Source organism: Tyto alba, unplaced genomic scaffold (assembly GCF_018691265.1).
Source record: "Tyto alba isolate M040663 unplaced genomic scaffold, T.alba_DEE_v4.0 Super-Scaffold_12, whole genome shotgun sequence".
Lineage (NCBI taxonomy): Eukaryota > Metazoa > Chordata > Aves > Strigiformes > Tytonidae > Tyto > Tyto alba.
In genome coordinates, this window is record NW_024881274.1 from 1,172,058 (window position 1) to 1,188,007 (window position 15,950).

The 15,950-nt window shown below is 54.7% G+C and overlaps 3 protein-coding genes and 1 pseudogene across 3 annotated transcripts; 2 read left to right on the forward strand and 2 right to left on the reverse strand.

Annotated features, from left to right (window-relative positions):
* Positions 1–494: 494 nt before the first annotated feature.
* LOC122152856 lies at positions 495–1,434 on the reverse strand (annotated as a pseudogene).
* Positions 1,435–1,688: 254 nt separating this feature from the next.
* LOC122152800 (feather keratin 3-like) lies at positions 1,689–6,789 on the forward strand. The gene is made up of 3 exons (XM_042787101.1): positions 1,689–1,768; positions 5,612–5,678; positions 6,022–6,789. Exons 1-3 carry the CDS (start codon positions 1,689–1,691, stop codon positions 6,355–6,357), a joined length of 483 nt encoding a protein of 160 aa, XP_042643035.1. The 3' UTR covers positions 6,358–6,789.
* A 3,265-nt stretch (positions 6,790–10,054) lies between these two features.
* Positions 10,055–13,455, reverse strand: LOC122152801. The gene is made up of 3 exons (XM_042787102.1): positions 13,261–13,455; positions 11,143–11,295; positions 10,055–10,823 (listed from the first exon to the last, which is right to left on the reverse strand). The coding sequence occupies exons 1-3, from the start codon at positions 13,453–13,455 to the stop codon at positions 10,488–10,490; spliced, it is 684 nt and encodes a 227-aa protein (XP_042643036.1). The 3' UTR covers positions 10,055–10,487.
* Positions 13,456–13,831: 376 nt separating this feature from the next.
* On the forward strand, positions 13,832–15,597 carry LOC122152802 (feather keratin 3-like). The gene is made up of 3 exons (XM_042787103.1): positions 13,832–13,864; positions 14,538–14,690; positions 15,010–15,597. Exons 1-3 carry the CDS (start codon positions 13,832–13,834, stop codon positions 15,343–15,345), a joined length of 522 nt encoding a protein of 173 aa, XP_042643037.1. The 3' UTR covers positions 15,346–15,597.
* Positions 15,598–15,950: the final 353 nt, after the last annotated feature.

Here is a 15,950-nt window from a genome sequence, read left to right on the forward strand (position 1 = left end):
CAGAGGGGTCAGACTAGATGGTCTTTAAAGGTCTCCTCCAACCAAAACCATTTTAGGATTGCATAATAATAATAATAAAACTCTGTGACAAGGCAGCCCACTGCACTGTGTCCCTCCCTTTCAGAATGCTGCGGTTAGGGTGGGTTGTCCTGGCATCTCCTGGGAAGCTAGAGCACATGCCTTGTCAGTACCACATTCCCGCCTGACACCTTGCATCACAGTGTTGAGCTTACTGAGGAAAAAGAAAAGGTGTGCACAACAAAGTGGATGGTATTCACTGAACTGCATAGGGTAATTCTGTTCAGTCCAAAATTGACAGAAACATTTAGAAATTAGAAAATCACCTGATACATGACTAAGCAGGCTTAGTGGAAGCCTGTGCTGGTAATCACGGATAAACATCGCCAACCGAGCCCCTCCCAAAAAACAACCCGAGAAATATAGCGCATCTTGGGAGAGTATCTGCAGGGGAAAGGATGCACAGAAACATGGGCTGGGATGCAGTAGAACTTTAATAAATTAAATGATGGAAAGAAAACAAAAACACGGGAAGGAAAAGAGAAAGTCAAAGAAGGGCAAGGCAAGCGTGTGCCATGTTCTCAGAGAGCCTGGGCTGGCCCCGTTCTTTTAGAAGGGGTGCTGATGTTGCTCAGCCGCTCTGAGAGCAAGAACCCAATGCTCCGTCCGCAGTCCGGTAGCATCTTGTGGGTCCCCGAGGCCCTTCCCCAGGGCCGTCGCTGGCAGCTTTAGCAGGGGAGGCACCTCCTGCCGCAGTAGCGACTGCCCAAGCCGGAGAGGCCAAAGCCCCCGGAGGAGATGGGCACTCCCTCAGAGCTGAGGATGCTGCCGACGGCGGCGGAGGTGGAGGAGCCCACGGCGGTGCTCTGCGGGAAGGAGCTGAGGATGGGGCCGGGCAGGGTCACCACCACGGGGGAGGGCTGGATGACGACGGTGGAGTCCTGGCACTGCCTGACACAGGACTCATTACAGCTGTTGGCCAGCGGGGTCGGGCCGCAGGGCTGGCATGGCACGCAGGGCAGGCACTGGTTGTAGCAGGACATGTCTGGACGATGGAGTCGAACCTGGGAGTGGGATCAGTGGAAATCAACACACAAGGGGTGGTTGAAGAGCAGCCTGTTCCCCAGCGTGAGGAATACCCTTACCCTCAGCTTAATAGAGCCAACCAAGGGCGACCATGACCACACTGGTCCCCACCTAGCCCATAGCTCAGGAGACACCTCAGCCAAGCCCCAACCTCTCCTTCTGCTCACTTCCCTCTCCCATAGCAGCAGCCTCAAGACCCAGCATAGGAGAAAGAGACAAGCTGTGCGCTGAGAAAACACAGAGGAGGACAAGGAGGAGGAACAGGAGGCGGAAGAGGACAAAGGGCTCCAGACTCACCTTGTTCTCAAGGAGATGGAAGTGAGGGTAATGGATGAGAGAGTGAGGAGAAGGGCCTGCTTTTATACTGCTACTACACTGCCCCAGGCCTAGAGTTGCAGCACACGGGCGGTAATTTTCCAACAGACTCACCTCCAAAGCAAAATAGCCTACCTAGTGGCACAGGTTGTGCTTTGGTTTCCATCAACACTGTTGTTTCATTTCCTCATTTCTGACATCATCATTACACCGCTGAGGCTCCTTTGAAGTACCAGCAGGAGAGGCCCAAGGATTTCATGAGCCGGACCATGTCAGTGCAAGCAGAAGATGTGCCTCCGAGTACTGGAGGGGTCTGTGCAGGTGGAGGACATGGGTCTGAGGAAATCTGGTGAGTTAGTTTGCAAACCCCTCTGCAGGAAGGTAGGCCTCTCTTCCCAACAAAGCAGTCCTCCCTTTGGGTGCCCAAAAGCTCCTGTGACTGAGGTCCTCCCACTCTCCTCTAAACACCATCCGCTTTGGTTGAACAATATGGATTCTGACCACTCAGAGACATAAAGGCCTGGCCACTTTTCCAAAACACGCTGATGGGCAAGTGATCCCCCCATTGAAATGTGGGTGTGCTGGCAAGGTCATGCTGAGGGCAGTGGCCGTTGGGGCTGCCTCGAGCAGTGTACTCAAATACAGCCCAATGCCTGAGAATAGTTTTCTAGGGCAGGGATGGAGCTGCCCTGGCTGCAGGGCAATTCAGCCCTGCGTGGGACACGGGCCTGCAGACAGCACGCACTCCTGGCTTGGCCTCACACCAAAAGGCTGACACGTGGCCCATCCAAAATTAGCATGACTCGCCATGGGTAGGGAGAGTCTATCCCAGGAAGCTTGCCTACTGAACACATTCCCTTGCCTTCCTGGGATGCGTCCCAGCCGTCTCCATGTCTGCAGGGCAGGGAAGTACATCGCCTACTTGATGTAGTCTGAGAGGTGGCTTTGTACCCAGGGCCCTTCTGAGCACATCCCCGCCCTGAGCATCCTCCAGCAGGTGGCTCTGCAGGGTCCCGACGGCCCTCACTCCTTGGGGAGTTGAGGGAAGTTTCCTTGCCTCTCCAGTGGTGCTGGGTTGTACTCCATGCCGAGGAGTCTTTTAGGTTACGGGAGGGGAGGTGTGATGTAGCCCTAATGTCGGGAAAAGACATACCACGCGGCACACAATCATGAGTCCAAGCCCGTGGAGGGGAGTTTTCTGAAGCCCTTCCTTTCCCTCCCCCGGGGTATTCAGGAGAGCTCCTCACCGCAGCCCTGTCTCTTTGGACAGGAAGATGAGGCCTGTGTGTGTGTGTGTCTGTTCCCTCCCACCCTCCAAGTCTCTCCCCAAGGCTGACTCTTCCCCCAGGGCCAGATTGTCCCAGAGGAGGTTCTTCCTTTCCCCAGGCAGGACTTGACATTCTTTCTTTGTAATGCCATGAGGCTTCTGTGGGACCAGTCTCCCGGCCCCTCTCCTTCTACCTCTATGGCAGCCCTGCCCTGGGGCACATCAACTGGTATGAATGGGTTGACTTTTCTCAGGCAGTCCTTGATTCGATGGCCACCCATGGCTGGGAGGTCTCTCCCTCCTTCCTTCAGCTCTTCCAGAGGGCACAGCAGCCTGGGAGACATTCTAGGTGAACACTGAAAGAGTCAAGGTGTTGACTCCCACCAGCCTACTGTCTCTCTACTCTTTGTGAAATCAGATGTCCCAGCCAGCTGTTGGCCCACACTTTCCTCCATCAGTCTTTGGCTACATTTGTAGGGCTCAATGTTTGCCTGAAGTTTCTTGCCTGTTGCACTCGATACCTCTTGCAAGACTCAAGGCAGGATGAGCTCTAGCTTTCCTAACATGATCGCAACATGCCTACTTATTCTTTCCACATTTGAAGCTCACCCCTCCTCCCAAATAGAGGATGTGGCTTGTTCTTCCTGGTGCTCCACCAGGAGCAAAACGCTTACCCAGTTCGGATCTCCTGAAATGCCTGTTTGATTTCTGACTATTGGGATGGACCCTTCTTGCACTTGGACCATGAGGTGCCTAAGGTGCTGCCAGCTCTTCTGAGCTCCTTTGCACTTCACAGCCACCTCCATGGCATACTACATACCAGCTGTCTGAATAGGCCAAATCTGGCATGCCTGAAGTCCAGGGGCTGTACTCTGATGCTCGCTTTCCTTCCTCCCTTCAGGTCTTGAATTCCACTGTTTCTCACGTGTGAGAGCCAAGGCTGCCCTTGATTCCAAAGTTCCAAATCATTCCTTCCCTCGTGGGGGCAGCTGTGCCTCACCCGTCTTTGGCCCAGGACAGAATCGCAGGATCCTTCAGGTTGGAAGGGACCTCTGGAGATCGTCTAGTCCAAACGTCCCTGCTCAAAGCAGGGTCAGCCCCTGGACGATGCTGAGGGCCATGTCCTCTCAAGCTCTGAACACCTCCAAGGATGAGGACTCCGTAACCTGTTCAGGCAATCCCAGATGGTGCTTTCTCGCTCTCACCCTAACAGAGTCTTTTCTCGTCTTTTCGTGGAATCTCCCGTATTGCAGTATGTGCCTCTTACCGCTTGTCCCTTCAGACGATAGGACTCGGGACGGTCTGGCACCATGATCGTGACTCTCTCCCATCAGCTTTTTTAACCCAGTGCTACGAAGCGTGTTCCGGGGCCTTCTCTCCTTCAGGGTGAACAACCAAGACCTCTCGCAGCCCCTCCTGCCTCAGGGGCTCCAGTTGCTTCGTGGGCTCTGTGGCCCTTTGCTGGACTCATGCCAGCATGGCTGTGACTCCCTCGTACTGAGCAGCCACGAACTGGACAGAAATTGTGCTTTCAACAGTGCTTAGCCAAGAAGACGGCTCACCTGCTGCAGTATGATCGCAACAATCTTCTTAATGCAGACCAGGACACTGTCAGATGCCATTTCTCCGGAGGTCCAGGCTGCCTCATGGTGTCCTCCGGGACCCATGTCCTCTGCTGCAAAGCTGTTGAGCAGTCCACCAGGCCCGGCCTGTACTGGTGCAGGAAATTCTTCCTCCCCCACTGCATGACATTGCATAGAGGGCTTAAGCAGTACTGGCCCCTGTCTAGACCCCTACGGGGCACCAGGAGACAGTGGCCACCAGCTGGACTTTGTGCCACTCGTCACAACCCATGGAGACAAGCAGCCCTGCCAGATTTCCATCCCCAGCACTGCCATCTTCCCCAGACTCTATTTTGACACTTCGCCTGCAAGGATTCTCACAGCAGACAGACTCAAAGGCCAGCTTTAGATGAGGTCGGTAACATTTGCTGCACTTCCCACATGCACTGGAGCCCCGCACAGCATCAGAGAAGGCCAGGAGGTTGGTCAGGCCTGCTTTCCCCTCCATAAATCCATGCTGACCACTCACAATCCCCTTCTTGTCCTTTCATCTTGGGAAAGGGCTTCCAGGATGATTTGCTACATCACCTTTGCAGGGATGGGGGTGAGGATGACTGGTCTGTAATTCCCGGGAGCCTCCTTCGTGCACTTCTTGAAGACAGGCAGCCCACTGGCTTTCTTCCAGCCCTCACATGCATTCCCTGACTGCTGTGGCTTTCAAAGGGAGTTGAGAGTGGCCTTGTCGTGACACTAACCAACTCCCTTGGGTGCATGACTTCTGGTTCCTCGCACTCCTGTCAGTCCAAGCTCATTCAATGCTCCCACACCTGACCCTCCTCTACAGCAGGCATGTCTTCCCTGCTCCAGACTTTCCAAGGAATGTCAGGAGCCTGATCTCTCAACGGCAAATGCTGCCAGTAAAGACCAAGGCCAAGAACTCTTGCACTACCTCCACCATCACTATAAAGCCTGTCCGGAGGGAAGCTGCTCTGTGGAGCACCGAGGCTGCCTTTCACCAAGCCTGCTTTTGGTGCTGACCGGCCTGGAAGAAAAACTTCTTCTTGCCCTCCACATCTTGTCCCAGAACCAATGTCACATGGACCCCTCCGGCACTTCAGAAACACCTCGTGCCCGCAGTGAAACAACCCTCTCCAGGAAATCCTTGGGCCTCTCATCCTCCCACATGAAAGGAGCCAGCATGGCAGGCCAGGCATGCCAGAGATGAGGAAATGAAATGTCAGTGGTGACGGAAGCCAAAACACGAACTGTGCCATCAGGTAGGATATTCTGCTCTGGAGGTGAGTCTGTTGGAAAATTACTGCCTGGGTGCAGCGACTGTGGTCCTGGGGCATTTCTGGAGCAGTATAAAAGCGGGCCCATCTCCTCACTCTCTCATTCACTCTTCTCACCTCCACCTCCTTGGGAACAAGGTGACTCTGAAGCCCTTTCTTTTCTCCCTCCTCATCTTCCTCGTTCCTCTCTTATCTGGGTTGTAGGGTTGCTTACCAGGGAAGAGGGAGGTAGGGACAAGGTGAGGCATGGAGAGAGATGGAGGTTTGGCTACAGTGAGCCTTAAATTAGGAAGGGATTTCACTGGAATTGGTCAGTTTTGGCAGGGGACTTTTGAGCCGGTGGGAAGGAGAAACCCACGGGCCTCCCTACAATCCTCCCACCTTTTCTCACCACTTCTTGATTTTTCCTTTCTCCTGGTGGAGTGACTCGTTGTTGTCCAAACACACCTTGTGCTATGTTTTCCCTTGATCCTGCTGTCAGGTTCATCTCCACTGTCGAGACATGTCCTGCTACAACCGGTGCCTGCCCTGCGTGCCATGCCAGCCCTGCGGCCCGACCCCGCTGGCCAACAGCTGCAATGAGTCCTGTGTCAGGCAGTGCCAGGACTCCACCGTCGTCATCCAGCCCTCCCCCGTGGTGGTGACCCTGCCCGGCCCCATCCTCAGCTCCTTCCCGCAGAGCACCGCCGTGGGCTCCTCCACCTCCGCCGCCGTCGGCAGCATCCTCAGCTCTGAGGGAGTGCCCATCTCCTCCGGGGGCTTTGGCCTCTCCGGCTTGGGCAGTCGCTACTGCGGCAGGAGGTGCCTCCCCTGCTAAAGCTGCCGGCGACGGCCCTGGGGAAGGGCCTCGGGGACCCACAAGATGCTACCGGACTGCGGACGGAGCATTGGGTTCTTGCTCTCAGAGCAGCTGAGCAACATCAGCACCCCTTCTAAAAGAATGGGGCCAGCCCAGGCTCTCTGAGATCACGGCCCACGTCTGCCCTCCCCTTCTTCCACTCTCTTTTTCCCTCCCGTGTCCTTGTTGCCTTGTGCTGCCCAGGGCTGGGAGCCCCACAAAGCCAGCCTAGGGAGGCCCTGCTGGCCCTGCTCCCTCTGTCGGGCTTGTTGCAGATGGACACCTGCTGGGATCTCTGCCACAGCCATGGTGCGCACGCACCTTTCCACCCCTGGTGCTCCCTGCACTGGCACCTCAACTCAAAGCAACCTCATTTCCTCCTTTGTCTCATTAAAGTTCTGCTGCATCCCATCCCACGCCTCTGTTATCCTTTCTCCTGTAGATGCTTTCCCAGGTTGCTCAAGGATAGAGGATTTGCCTGGGTGTCTCCGGGAAGGGGTTGTTGGGGATGAGCGGGCAGTGATTGATAACAGCATTGTGTGGGGTCTACCTGAGATGAAGTTAAATTCCACCCCACTACCCTTCTACTTGTTCTTTGTAGTTGTAAGTAGAATGGTGTTTCTGACACATCAATGTTTTGGGTTTTGCTGGGCAGTGCTTGCACAGCAGCAAGACTGCCTTGCTAAATGTCCTGGGTTTGATTGATTGGTGGGCTTTCTGGTGGCAGGGGAGGGGACTACAGCAGTGTCCTCCTGTGAGAATCTTCTCAAAGGTTCCTTGCCTCCAAGTCAGATCCACCTCCTCACCGAGGCCGAGCCATTCAGCTGTGCCCCTGCAAGAACAGATTTAAGAAGGAGGTGTTGGACTTGTGAGGGGGAGTTGCAGCAGCTGCGTGAACTACAAGGTCAGTGGAGGAACAGCAGAAGAAATCAGGGTGGAGGTTTTCCAGAGCAGAGACCACCCTGTTAACCTGTGGTGAGATGGCGGGGCGGCCACCCCTGCTACCCATGAAGGTCTTTGGTGGACCAGACACTTCTTTATGGCCTGTGAGAGACTTCATATGTAAATTACAGTGTCTTTGCCTGAGGGAGGCCGGGATCCTGTGAGAAGAAGCAGCCCCCGCTCTTGCAGTTCAGTGCTGGAGGGGTTGCAGCACGCGGGTGTGTCCCATGCTGGAGCATCTCAGTAAGGGCTGCATCCCGTGGGAGGGTCTCCAGTTAAAGGAAGTTGGTGTCCCACTCTAGAGCAGTGAGGGAAACACTGTGGCCTGTGGGAGGGACTCGTGTTGGAGAAAGTTTGTGGAGGACTGTCTCCTGTGAGAGGAGGACCACACTGGAGCAGGGGGAAGAACTTCCAGAAGTTCCCCACACTGAAGATGGAAGACGCGGCAGCACTGGCTACACCCCCCAGTCCCTTCCCCCTGAGCTGCAAGGGGAGGAGGTAGCGATATCGGGAGCAGAGCTGAGCCCGGGTAGAAGGCAGAGGTGGGGAGAAGGTGTTCTCAGGATGTGGTAATGCTTGTCACTGTCCTACTCTGTGAAGCATTGCTGTTGCTAGTGGCTGTAATAAATCTATGTTCTTTATTTTCTTCTGCAAGCGAGTCTGCATTTTTCCTGTGACCGTAACGGGTGATTTATCCCTCCAAGTCCTATTTTGAATCCCAAGGCTGGTTTATTTCCTCTTTCTCAGCGTTCGGGGAAAGGGGAAGTGAGCGACTGCAACATGCCACTACCATGTCTCCAAAGGGTCAGCAGTCTAGTGGTGAGCAAGAGTTTGGAGGGGACAGAGCCAGGACAGCTGACCCAGACTAAGCGAGGGGATATTCCATACCATATGACATCACGGACAGCAATCATGGCTATGAGAAAAGGGGAAGTAGGGAGTGTGGTGGGCGATTCATTATTAAAGGCATTTTTCTTCCCAATGAACCGCTAATTGCACTCTGACCCTCTTTGCCAGGAGTGTCTGGACATCGCCTGCTGATTTGAAGTAGAGAATAAATCTTCCTGCTTTGCTTTCCTTCTGCATGCTTCACTTTGCTTTTCTTCATTAAAATGCCCTTATCTTCACCCATGCGTTCTTCATGTCATTTTGTCCTCCCTTTCTCTCTGAGGAGGGGCAGCAGTAGAGCATCTTGGTGGGCACCTGATGAGCAGACAAGGTCAACTCACCTCAGCCTTTTTGTTGGTTGTTGCGGGGCTCGAGACAATGGCAGTTCTGAACAGGGAGTGCTATAGTTGTAGTAGCTACTAACCGGCAGTCCTGAGTGCAGGTCAGGGGCTTTGCTTGCTGCGATGCTTATGGCTTTATTTGACTGAGCTTGGCACAAGGTAACAGAACCAAAGGCTATGCCTCTGCCCTGCCATTGATTCCCCTCCTGTGCTGGGGGAGCTCTCTTCTGGAGGGGATGGGGGAATACACCTCCCTCTTTCCATCCGGGATGGATGTGGGATGTTTTGTTGTGTAGGCCCCCAGGGTCCTTGTTCACCCTTACGTGTGCCGTATACTACTACTGCTCAACACTGTTGGCTTATTGCGGAGCTTGTGGAATATGATGGCTTGCTGACGTAAGAAGAGGTAACTTTGGGGACAGGTAACTTTTGGGTGGGAAACACACCCTGAGCTGGCCGGACCCTGGGTGGCAGCTGCTTGAAAACCCGGTGCTTTCAGCACTGTACTGGGGTTTGACCGGTGTCTGTTGAGCCACGATTCAGTACTATCAGAGGACCGTGGTTACGGCAGGACCCAAACCACCTCTGTGAATGTCCCGGTTCAGCCAGGGGTCCAAAATACTGGTAAGAACACAGTAGTTGAGGCAGAGACCCAAGCCACATGTGAGAACATTGTGGTTGTGATAGGGACCCAAACACCACCTACAGTAATAGCTTCAGCAGAAAAAAAAAAAAAATGGACAAGTGAACGCCTCCATATGATCGAATAACAAGGGGGTGAGGAGGAGGAAGCGTCTGGTTGGGAAGCTGGTCGTTCCTTCAGGAAAGAAGTGGGAAGAAGTAATGAGAGAGATCGCTGCAGAGATGGAAAGTACCCAGTCCCTGACCTCGAGAGAACTTTGAGACATGTGGAAAGATGAGAGACGGTAGCCAGGTGAGCAGAGTACTGCCTGGCAACTCCGATGCTGGGAGCATGGGGCCAAGAGTCAGCCACTGATTGGTGAGGAAGCCCAAAAGTTGGGATCCTTTTCCAGGGACCAGGCAGTTGACAGTGGAATTGGAAAAAAGACAATGAATTGCGGTCTCTGGAGGTACCTCCTGTTGACCCTGAGGGCAAGATGAAGGTGGTCACATCCCAGTAGTAGTGATCAATAACATCTGTATCCTCACCAATCTGGCAACAAGACAACAATAACTGATTACAAGAAAGATGATTAACAGCCTCTGCATGGTCCATTCTTCTGCGGACACTGCAGCCTCAGTGGTGAGGGAAGCGTTGCCCTGGGGAAGCTATGGGCGTATGGGTACCTGGGGAGCCTTCGCCATTCCCCAATGGAGGCGAGGGTGAACCGATGCATGACTGTGGATAATCAAAGCAAGCCCGTGTCACTGCACAGCCATCCTCAAGAAGCCATTGCCAGAGCCACCCCTGAGCAACCACATCTCTCTTGCTCATGAACATGGGAGAGCCTCTGCAGGGGAAAGGATGACACAGAGGCATGGGCTGATATGCAGCAGAGCTTTAATGAGACAAAGGAGGAAATGAGGTTGCTTTGAGTTGAGGTGCCAGTGCAGGGAGCACCAGGGACAGAAAGGTGCGTGCGCACCACGGCTGTGGCAGAGATCCCAGCAGGTGTCCATCTGCAACAAGCCCCACAGAGGGAGCAGGGCCAGCAGGGCCTCCCTAGGCTGGCTTTGTGGGGCTCCAAGCCCCAGGGAGCACAAGGCAACAAGGACACGGGAGGGAAAGGAGAGAGTGGAAGAAGGGGAGGGCAGCCGTGGGCCGTGATCTCAGAGAGCCTGGGCTGGCCCCATTCTTTTAGAAGGGGTGCTGATGTTGCTCAACCGCTCTGAGAACAAGAACCCAATGCTCCGTCCCCAGTCCGGTAGCATCTTGTGGGTCCCCGAGGCCCTTCCCCAGGGCCGTCGCCGGCAGCTTTAGCAGGGGAGGCACCTCCTGCCGCAGTAGCGACTGCCCAAGCCGGAGAGGCCAAAGCCCCCGGAGGAGATGGGCACTCCCTCAGAGCTGAGGATGCTGCCGACGGCGGCGGAGGTGGAGGAGCCCACGGCGGTGCTCTGCGGGAAGGAGCTGAGGATGGGGCCGGGCAGGGTCACCACCACGGGGGAGGGCTGGATGACGACGGTGGAGTCCTGGCACTGCCTGACACAGGACTCATTGCAGCTGTTGGCCAGCGGGGTCGGGCCGCAGGGCTGGCATGGCACGCAGGGCAGGCACTGGTTGTAGCAGGACATGTCTGGACGGTGGAGACAAACCTGGGAGTGGGATCAGTGGAAATCAACACACAAGGGGTGGTTGAAGAGCAGCCTGTTCCCCAGCGTGAGGAATACACTTACCCTCAGCTTAATAGAGCCAACCAAGGGCGACCATGACCACACTGGTCCCCACCTAGCCCATAGCTCAGGAGACACCTCAGCCAAGCCCCAACCTCTCCTTCTGCTCACTTCCCTCTCCCATAGCAGCAGCCTCAAGACCCAGCATAGGAGAAAGAGACAAGCTGTGCGCTGAGAAAACGCAGAGGAGGACAAGGAGGAGGAACAGGAGGCGGAAGAGGACAAAGGGCTCCAGACTCACCTTGTTCTCAAGGAGATGGAAGTGAGAGGAATGGATGAGAGAGTGAGGAGAAGGGCCTGCTTTTATACTGCTACTACACTGCCCCAGGCCTAGAGTCGCAGCACACGGGCGGTAATTTTCCAACAGACTCACCTCCAAAGCAAAATAGCCTACCTAGTGGCACAGGTTGTGCTTTGGTTTCCATCAACACTGTTGTTTCATTTCCTCATTTTTGACATCATCATTACACTGCTGAGGCTCCTTTGAAGTACCAGCAGGAGAGGCCCAAGGATTTCCTGAGCCCGACCATGTCAGTACAAGCAGAAGATGTGCCTCCGAGTACTGGAGGGGTCTGTGCAGGTGGAGGACATGGGTCTGAGGAAATCTGGTGAGTTAGTTTGCAAACCCCTCTGCAGGAAGGTAGGCCTGTCTTCCCAACAAAGCAGTCCTCTCCTGGGTGCCCAAAAGCTCCTGTGACTGAGGTCCTCCCACTCTCCTCTAAACACCATCCGCTTTGGTTGAACGATACGGATTCTGACCACTCAGAGACATAAAGGCCTGGCCACTTTTCCAAAACAAGCTGATGGGCAAGTGATCCCCCCACTGAAATGTGGGTGTGCTGGCAAGGTCATGCTGAGGGCAATGACCATTGCGGCTGCCTCGAGCAGTGTACTCGAATACAGCCCAATGCCTGAGAATAGTTTTCTAGGGCAGGGATGGAGCTGCCCTGGCTGCAGGGCAATTCAGCCCTGCGTGGGACACGGGCCTGCAGACAGCACGCACTCCTGGCTTGGCCTCACACCAAAAGGCTGACACGTGGCCCATCCAAAATTAGCGTGACTCGCCATGGGTAGGGAGAGTCTATCCCAGGAAGCTTGCCTACTGAACACATTCCCTTGCCTTCCTGGGATGCGTCCCAGCCGTCTCCATGTCTGCAGGGCAGGGAAGTACATCGCCTACTTGATGTAGTCTGAGAGGTGGTTTTGTACCCAGGGCCCTTCTGAGCACATCCCCGCCCTGAGCATTCTCTGGCACATGGCTCTGCAGGGTCCCGACGGCCCTCACTCCTTGGGGAGTAGAGGGAAGTTTCCTTGCCTCTCCAGTGGTGCTGGATTGTACTCCACGCCGAGGAGTCTTTTAGGTTAAGGGAGGGGAGGTGTGATGTAGCCCTAATGTCGGTAAAAGACATATCTCGCGGCACGCAATCATGAGTCCAAGCCCGTGGGGGGCAGATTTCTGAAGCCCTTTCTTTCCCTCCCCTGGGAATTCAGGAGAGCTCCTCACCGCAGCCCTGTCTCTTTGGACAGGAAGATGAGGCCTGTGTGTGTGCCTATAGTGCTGCCAGCTCTTCTGAGCTCCTTTGCACTTCACAGCCACCTCCATGGCATACTACATACCAGCTGTCTGAATAGGCCAAATCTGGCATGCCTGAAGTCCAGGGGCTGTACTCTGATGCTCGCTTTCCTTCCTCCCTTCAGGTCTTGCATTCCACTGTTTCTCACGTGTGAGAGCCAAGGCTGCCCTTGATTCCAAAGTTCCAAATCATTCCTTCCCTCGTGGGGGCAGCTGTGCCTCACCCGTCTTTGGCCCAGGACAGAATCGCAGGATCCTTCAGGTTGGAAGGGACCTCTGGAGATCGTCTAGTCCAAACGTCCCTGCTCAAAGCAGGGTCAGCCCCTGGACGATGCTGAGGGCCATGTCCTCTCAAGCTCTGAACACCTCCAAGGATGAGGACTCCGTAACCTGTTCAGGCAATCCCAGATGGTGCTTTCTCGCTCTCACCCTAACAGAGTCTTTTCTCGTCTTTTCGTGGAATCTCCCGTATTGCAGTATGCGCCTCTTACCGCTTGTCCCTTCAGACGATAGGACTCGGGACGGTCTGGCACCATGATCGTGACTCTCTCCCATCAGCTTTTTTAACCCAGTGCTACGAAGCGTGTTCCGGGGCCTTCTCTCCTTCAGGGTGAACAACCAAGACCTCTCGCAGCCCCTCCTGCCTCAGGGGCTCCAGTTGCTTCGTGGGCTCTGTGGCCCTTTGCTGGACTCATGCCAGCATGGCTGTGACTCCCTCGTACTGAGCAGCCACAAACTGGACAGAAATTGTGCTTTCAGCAGTGCTTAGCCAAGAAGACGGCTCACCTGCTGCAGTGTGATCGCAACAATCTTCTTAATGCAGACCAGGACACTGTCAGATGCCATTTCTCCGGAGGTCCAGGCTGCCTCATGGTGTCCTCCGGGACCCATGTCCTCTGCTGCAAAGCTGTTGAGCAGTCCACCAGGCCCGGCCTGTACTGGTGCAGGAAATTCTTCCTCCTCCACTGCATGACTTTGCATAGAGGGCCTAAGCAGTACTGGCCCCTGTCTAGACCCCTATGGGGCACCAGGAGACAGTGGCCACCAGCTGGACTTTGTGCCACTCGTCACAACCCATGGAGACAAGCAGCCCTGCCAGATTTCCATCCCCAGCACTGCCATCTTCCCCAGACTCTATTTTGACACTTCGCCTGCAAGGATTCTCACAGCAGACAGACTCAAAGGCCAGCTTTAGATGAGGTCGGTAACATTTGCTGCACTTCCCACGTGCACTGGAGCCCCGCACAGCATCAGAGAAGGCCAGGAGGTTGGTCAGGCCTGCTTTCCCCTCCGTAAATCCATGCTGACCACTCACAATCCCCTTCTTGTCCTTTCATCTTGGGAAAGGGCTTCCAGGATGATTTGCTCCATCACCTTTGCAGGGATGGGGGTGAGGATGACTGGTCTGTCATTCCCAGGAGCCTCCTTCGTGCCCTTCTTGAAGACAGGCAGCCCACTGGCTTTCTTCCAGCCCTCACATGCATTCCCTGACTGCTGTGGCTTTCAAAGGGAGTTGAGAGTGGCCTTGTCGTGACACTAACCAACTCCCTTGAGTGCATGACTTCTGGTTCCTCGCACTCCTGTCAGTCCAAGCTCATTCAATGCTCCCACAACTGACCCTCCTCTACAGCAGGCATGTCTTCCCTGCTCCAGACTTTCCAAGGAATGTCAGGAGCCTGATCTCTCAACGGCAAATGCTGCCAGTAAAGACCAAGGCCAAGAAATCTTGGACTACCTCCACCATCACTATAACCCCTGTCCAGAGTGAAGCTGCTCTGTGGATCACCGAGGCTGCCTTTCACCAAGCCTGCTTTTGGTGCTGACCAGCCTGGAAGGAAAACTTCTTCTTGCCCTCCACATGTTGTCCCTGAACCAATGGCACATGGACCCCTCTGGCAGTTAAGAAACACCTCGTGCCCACAGTGAAACAACCCTCTCCAGGAAATCCTTGGGCCTCTCCTGCTGGTACTTCAAAGGAGCCTCAGCGGTGTAATGGTGATGTCAAAAATGAGGAAATGAAACAACAGTGTTGATGGAAGCCAAAACACAACCTGTGCCACTAGGTAGGCTATTTTGCTTTGGAGGTGAGTCTGTTGGAAAATTACCGCCCGTGTGCTGCGACTCTAGGCCTGGGGCAGTGTAGTAGCAGTATAAAAGCAGGCCCTTCTCCTCACTCTCTCATCCATTACCCTCACTTCCATCTCCTTGAGAACAAGGTGAGTCTGGAGCCCTTTGTCCTCTTCCGCCTCCTGTTCCTCCTCCTTGTCCTCCTCTGTGTTTTCTCAGCGCACAGCTTGTCTCTTTCTCCTATGCTGGGTCTTGAGGCTGCTGCTATGGGAGAGGGAAGTGAGCAGAAGGAGAGGTTGGGGCTTGGCTGAGGTGTCTCCTGAGCTATGGGCTAGGTGGGGACCAGTGTGGTCATGGTCGCCCTTGGTTGGCTCTATTAAGCTGAGGGTAAGGGTATTCCTCACGCTGGGGAACAGGCTGCTCTTCAACCACCCCTTGTGTGTTGATTTACACTGATCCCACTCCCAGGTTCGACTCCATCGTCCAGACATGTCCTGCTACAACCAGTGCCTGCCCTGCGTGCCATGCCAGCCCTGCGGCCCGACCCCGCTGGCCAACAGCTGTAATGAGTCCTGTGTCAGGCAGTGCCAGGACTCCACCGTCGTCATCCAGCCCTCCCCCGTGGTGGTGACCCTGCCCGGCCCCATCCTCAGCTCCTTCCCGCAGAGCACCGCCGTGGGCTCCTCCACCTCCGCCGCCGTCGGCAGCATCCTCAGCTCTGAGGGAGTGCCCATCTCCTCCGGGGGCTTTGGCCTCTCCGGCTTGGGCAGTCGCTACTGCGGCAGGAGGTGCCTCCCCTGCTAAAGCTGCCAGCGACGGCCCTGGGGAAGGGCCTCGGGGACCCACAAGATGCTACCGGACTGCGGACGGAGCATTGGGTTCTTGCTCTCAGAGCGGCTGAGCAACATCAGCACCCCTTCTAAAAGAACGGGGCCAGCCCAGGCTCTCTGAGAACATGGCACACGCTTGCCTTGCCCTTCTTTGACTTTCTCTTTTCCTTCCCGTGTTTTTGTTTTCTTTCCATCATTTAATTTATTAAAGTTCTACTGCATCCCAGCCCATGTTTCTGTGCATCCTTTCCCCTGCAGATACTCTCCCAAGATGCGCTATATTTCTCGGGTTGTTTTTTGGGAGGGGCTCGGTTGGCGATGTTTATCCGTGATTACCAGCACAGGCTTCCACTAAGCCTGCTTAGTCATGTATCAGGTGATTTTCTAATTTCTAAATGTTTCTGTCAATTTTGGACTGAACAGAATTACCCTATGCAGTTCAGTGAATACCATCCACTTTGTTGTGCACACCTTTTCTTTTTCCTCAGTAAGCTCAACACTGTGATGCAAGGTGTCAGGCGGGAATGTGGTACTGACAAGGCATGTGCTCTAGCTTCCCAGGAGATGCCAGGACAACCC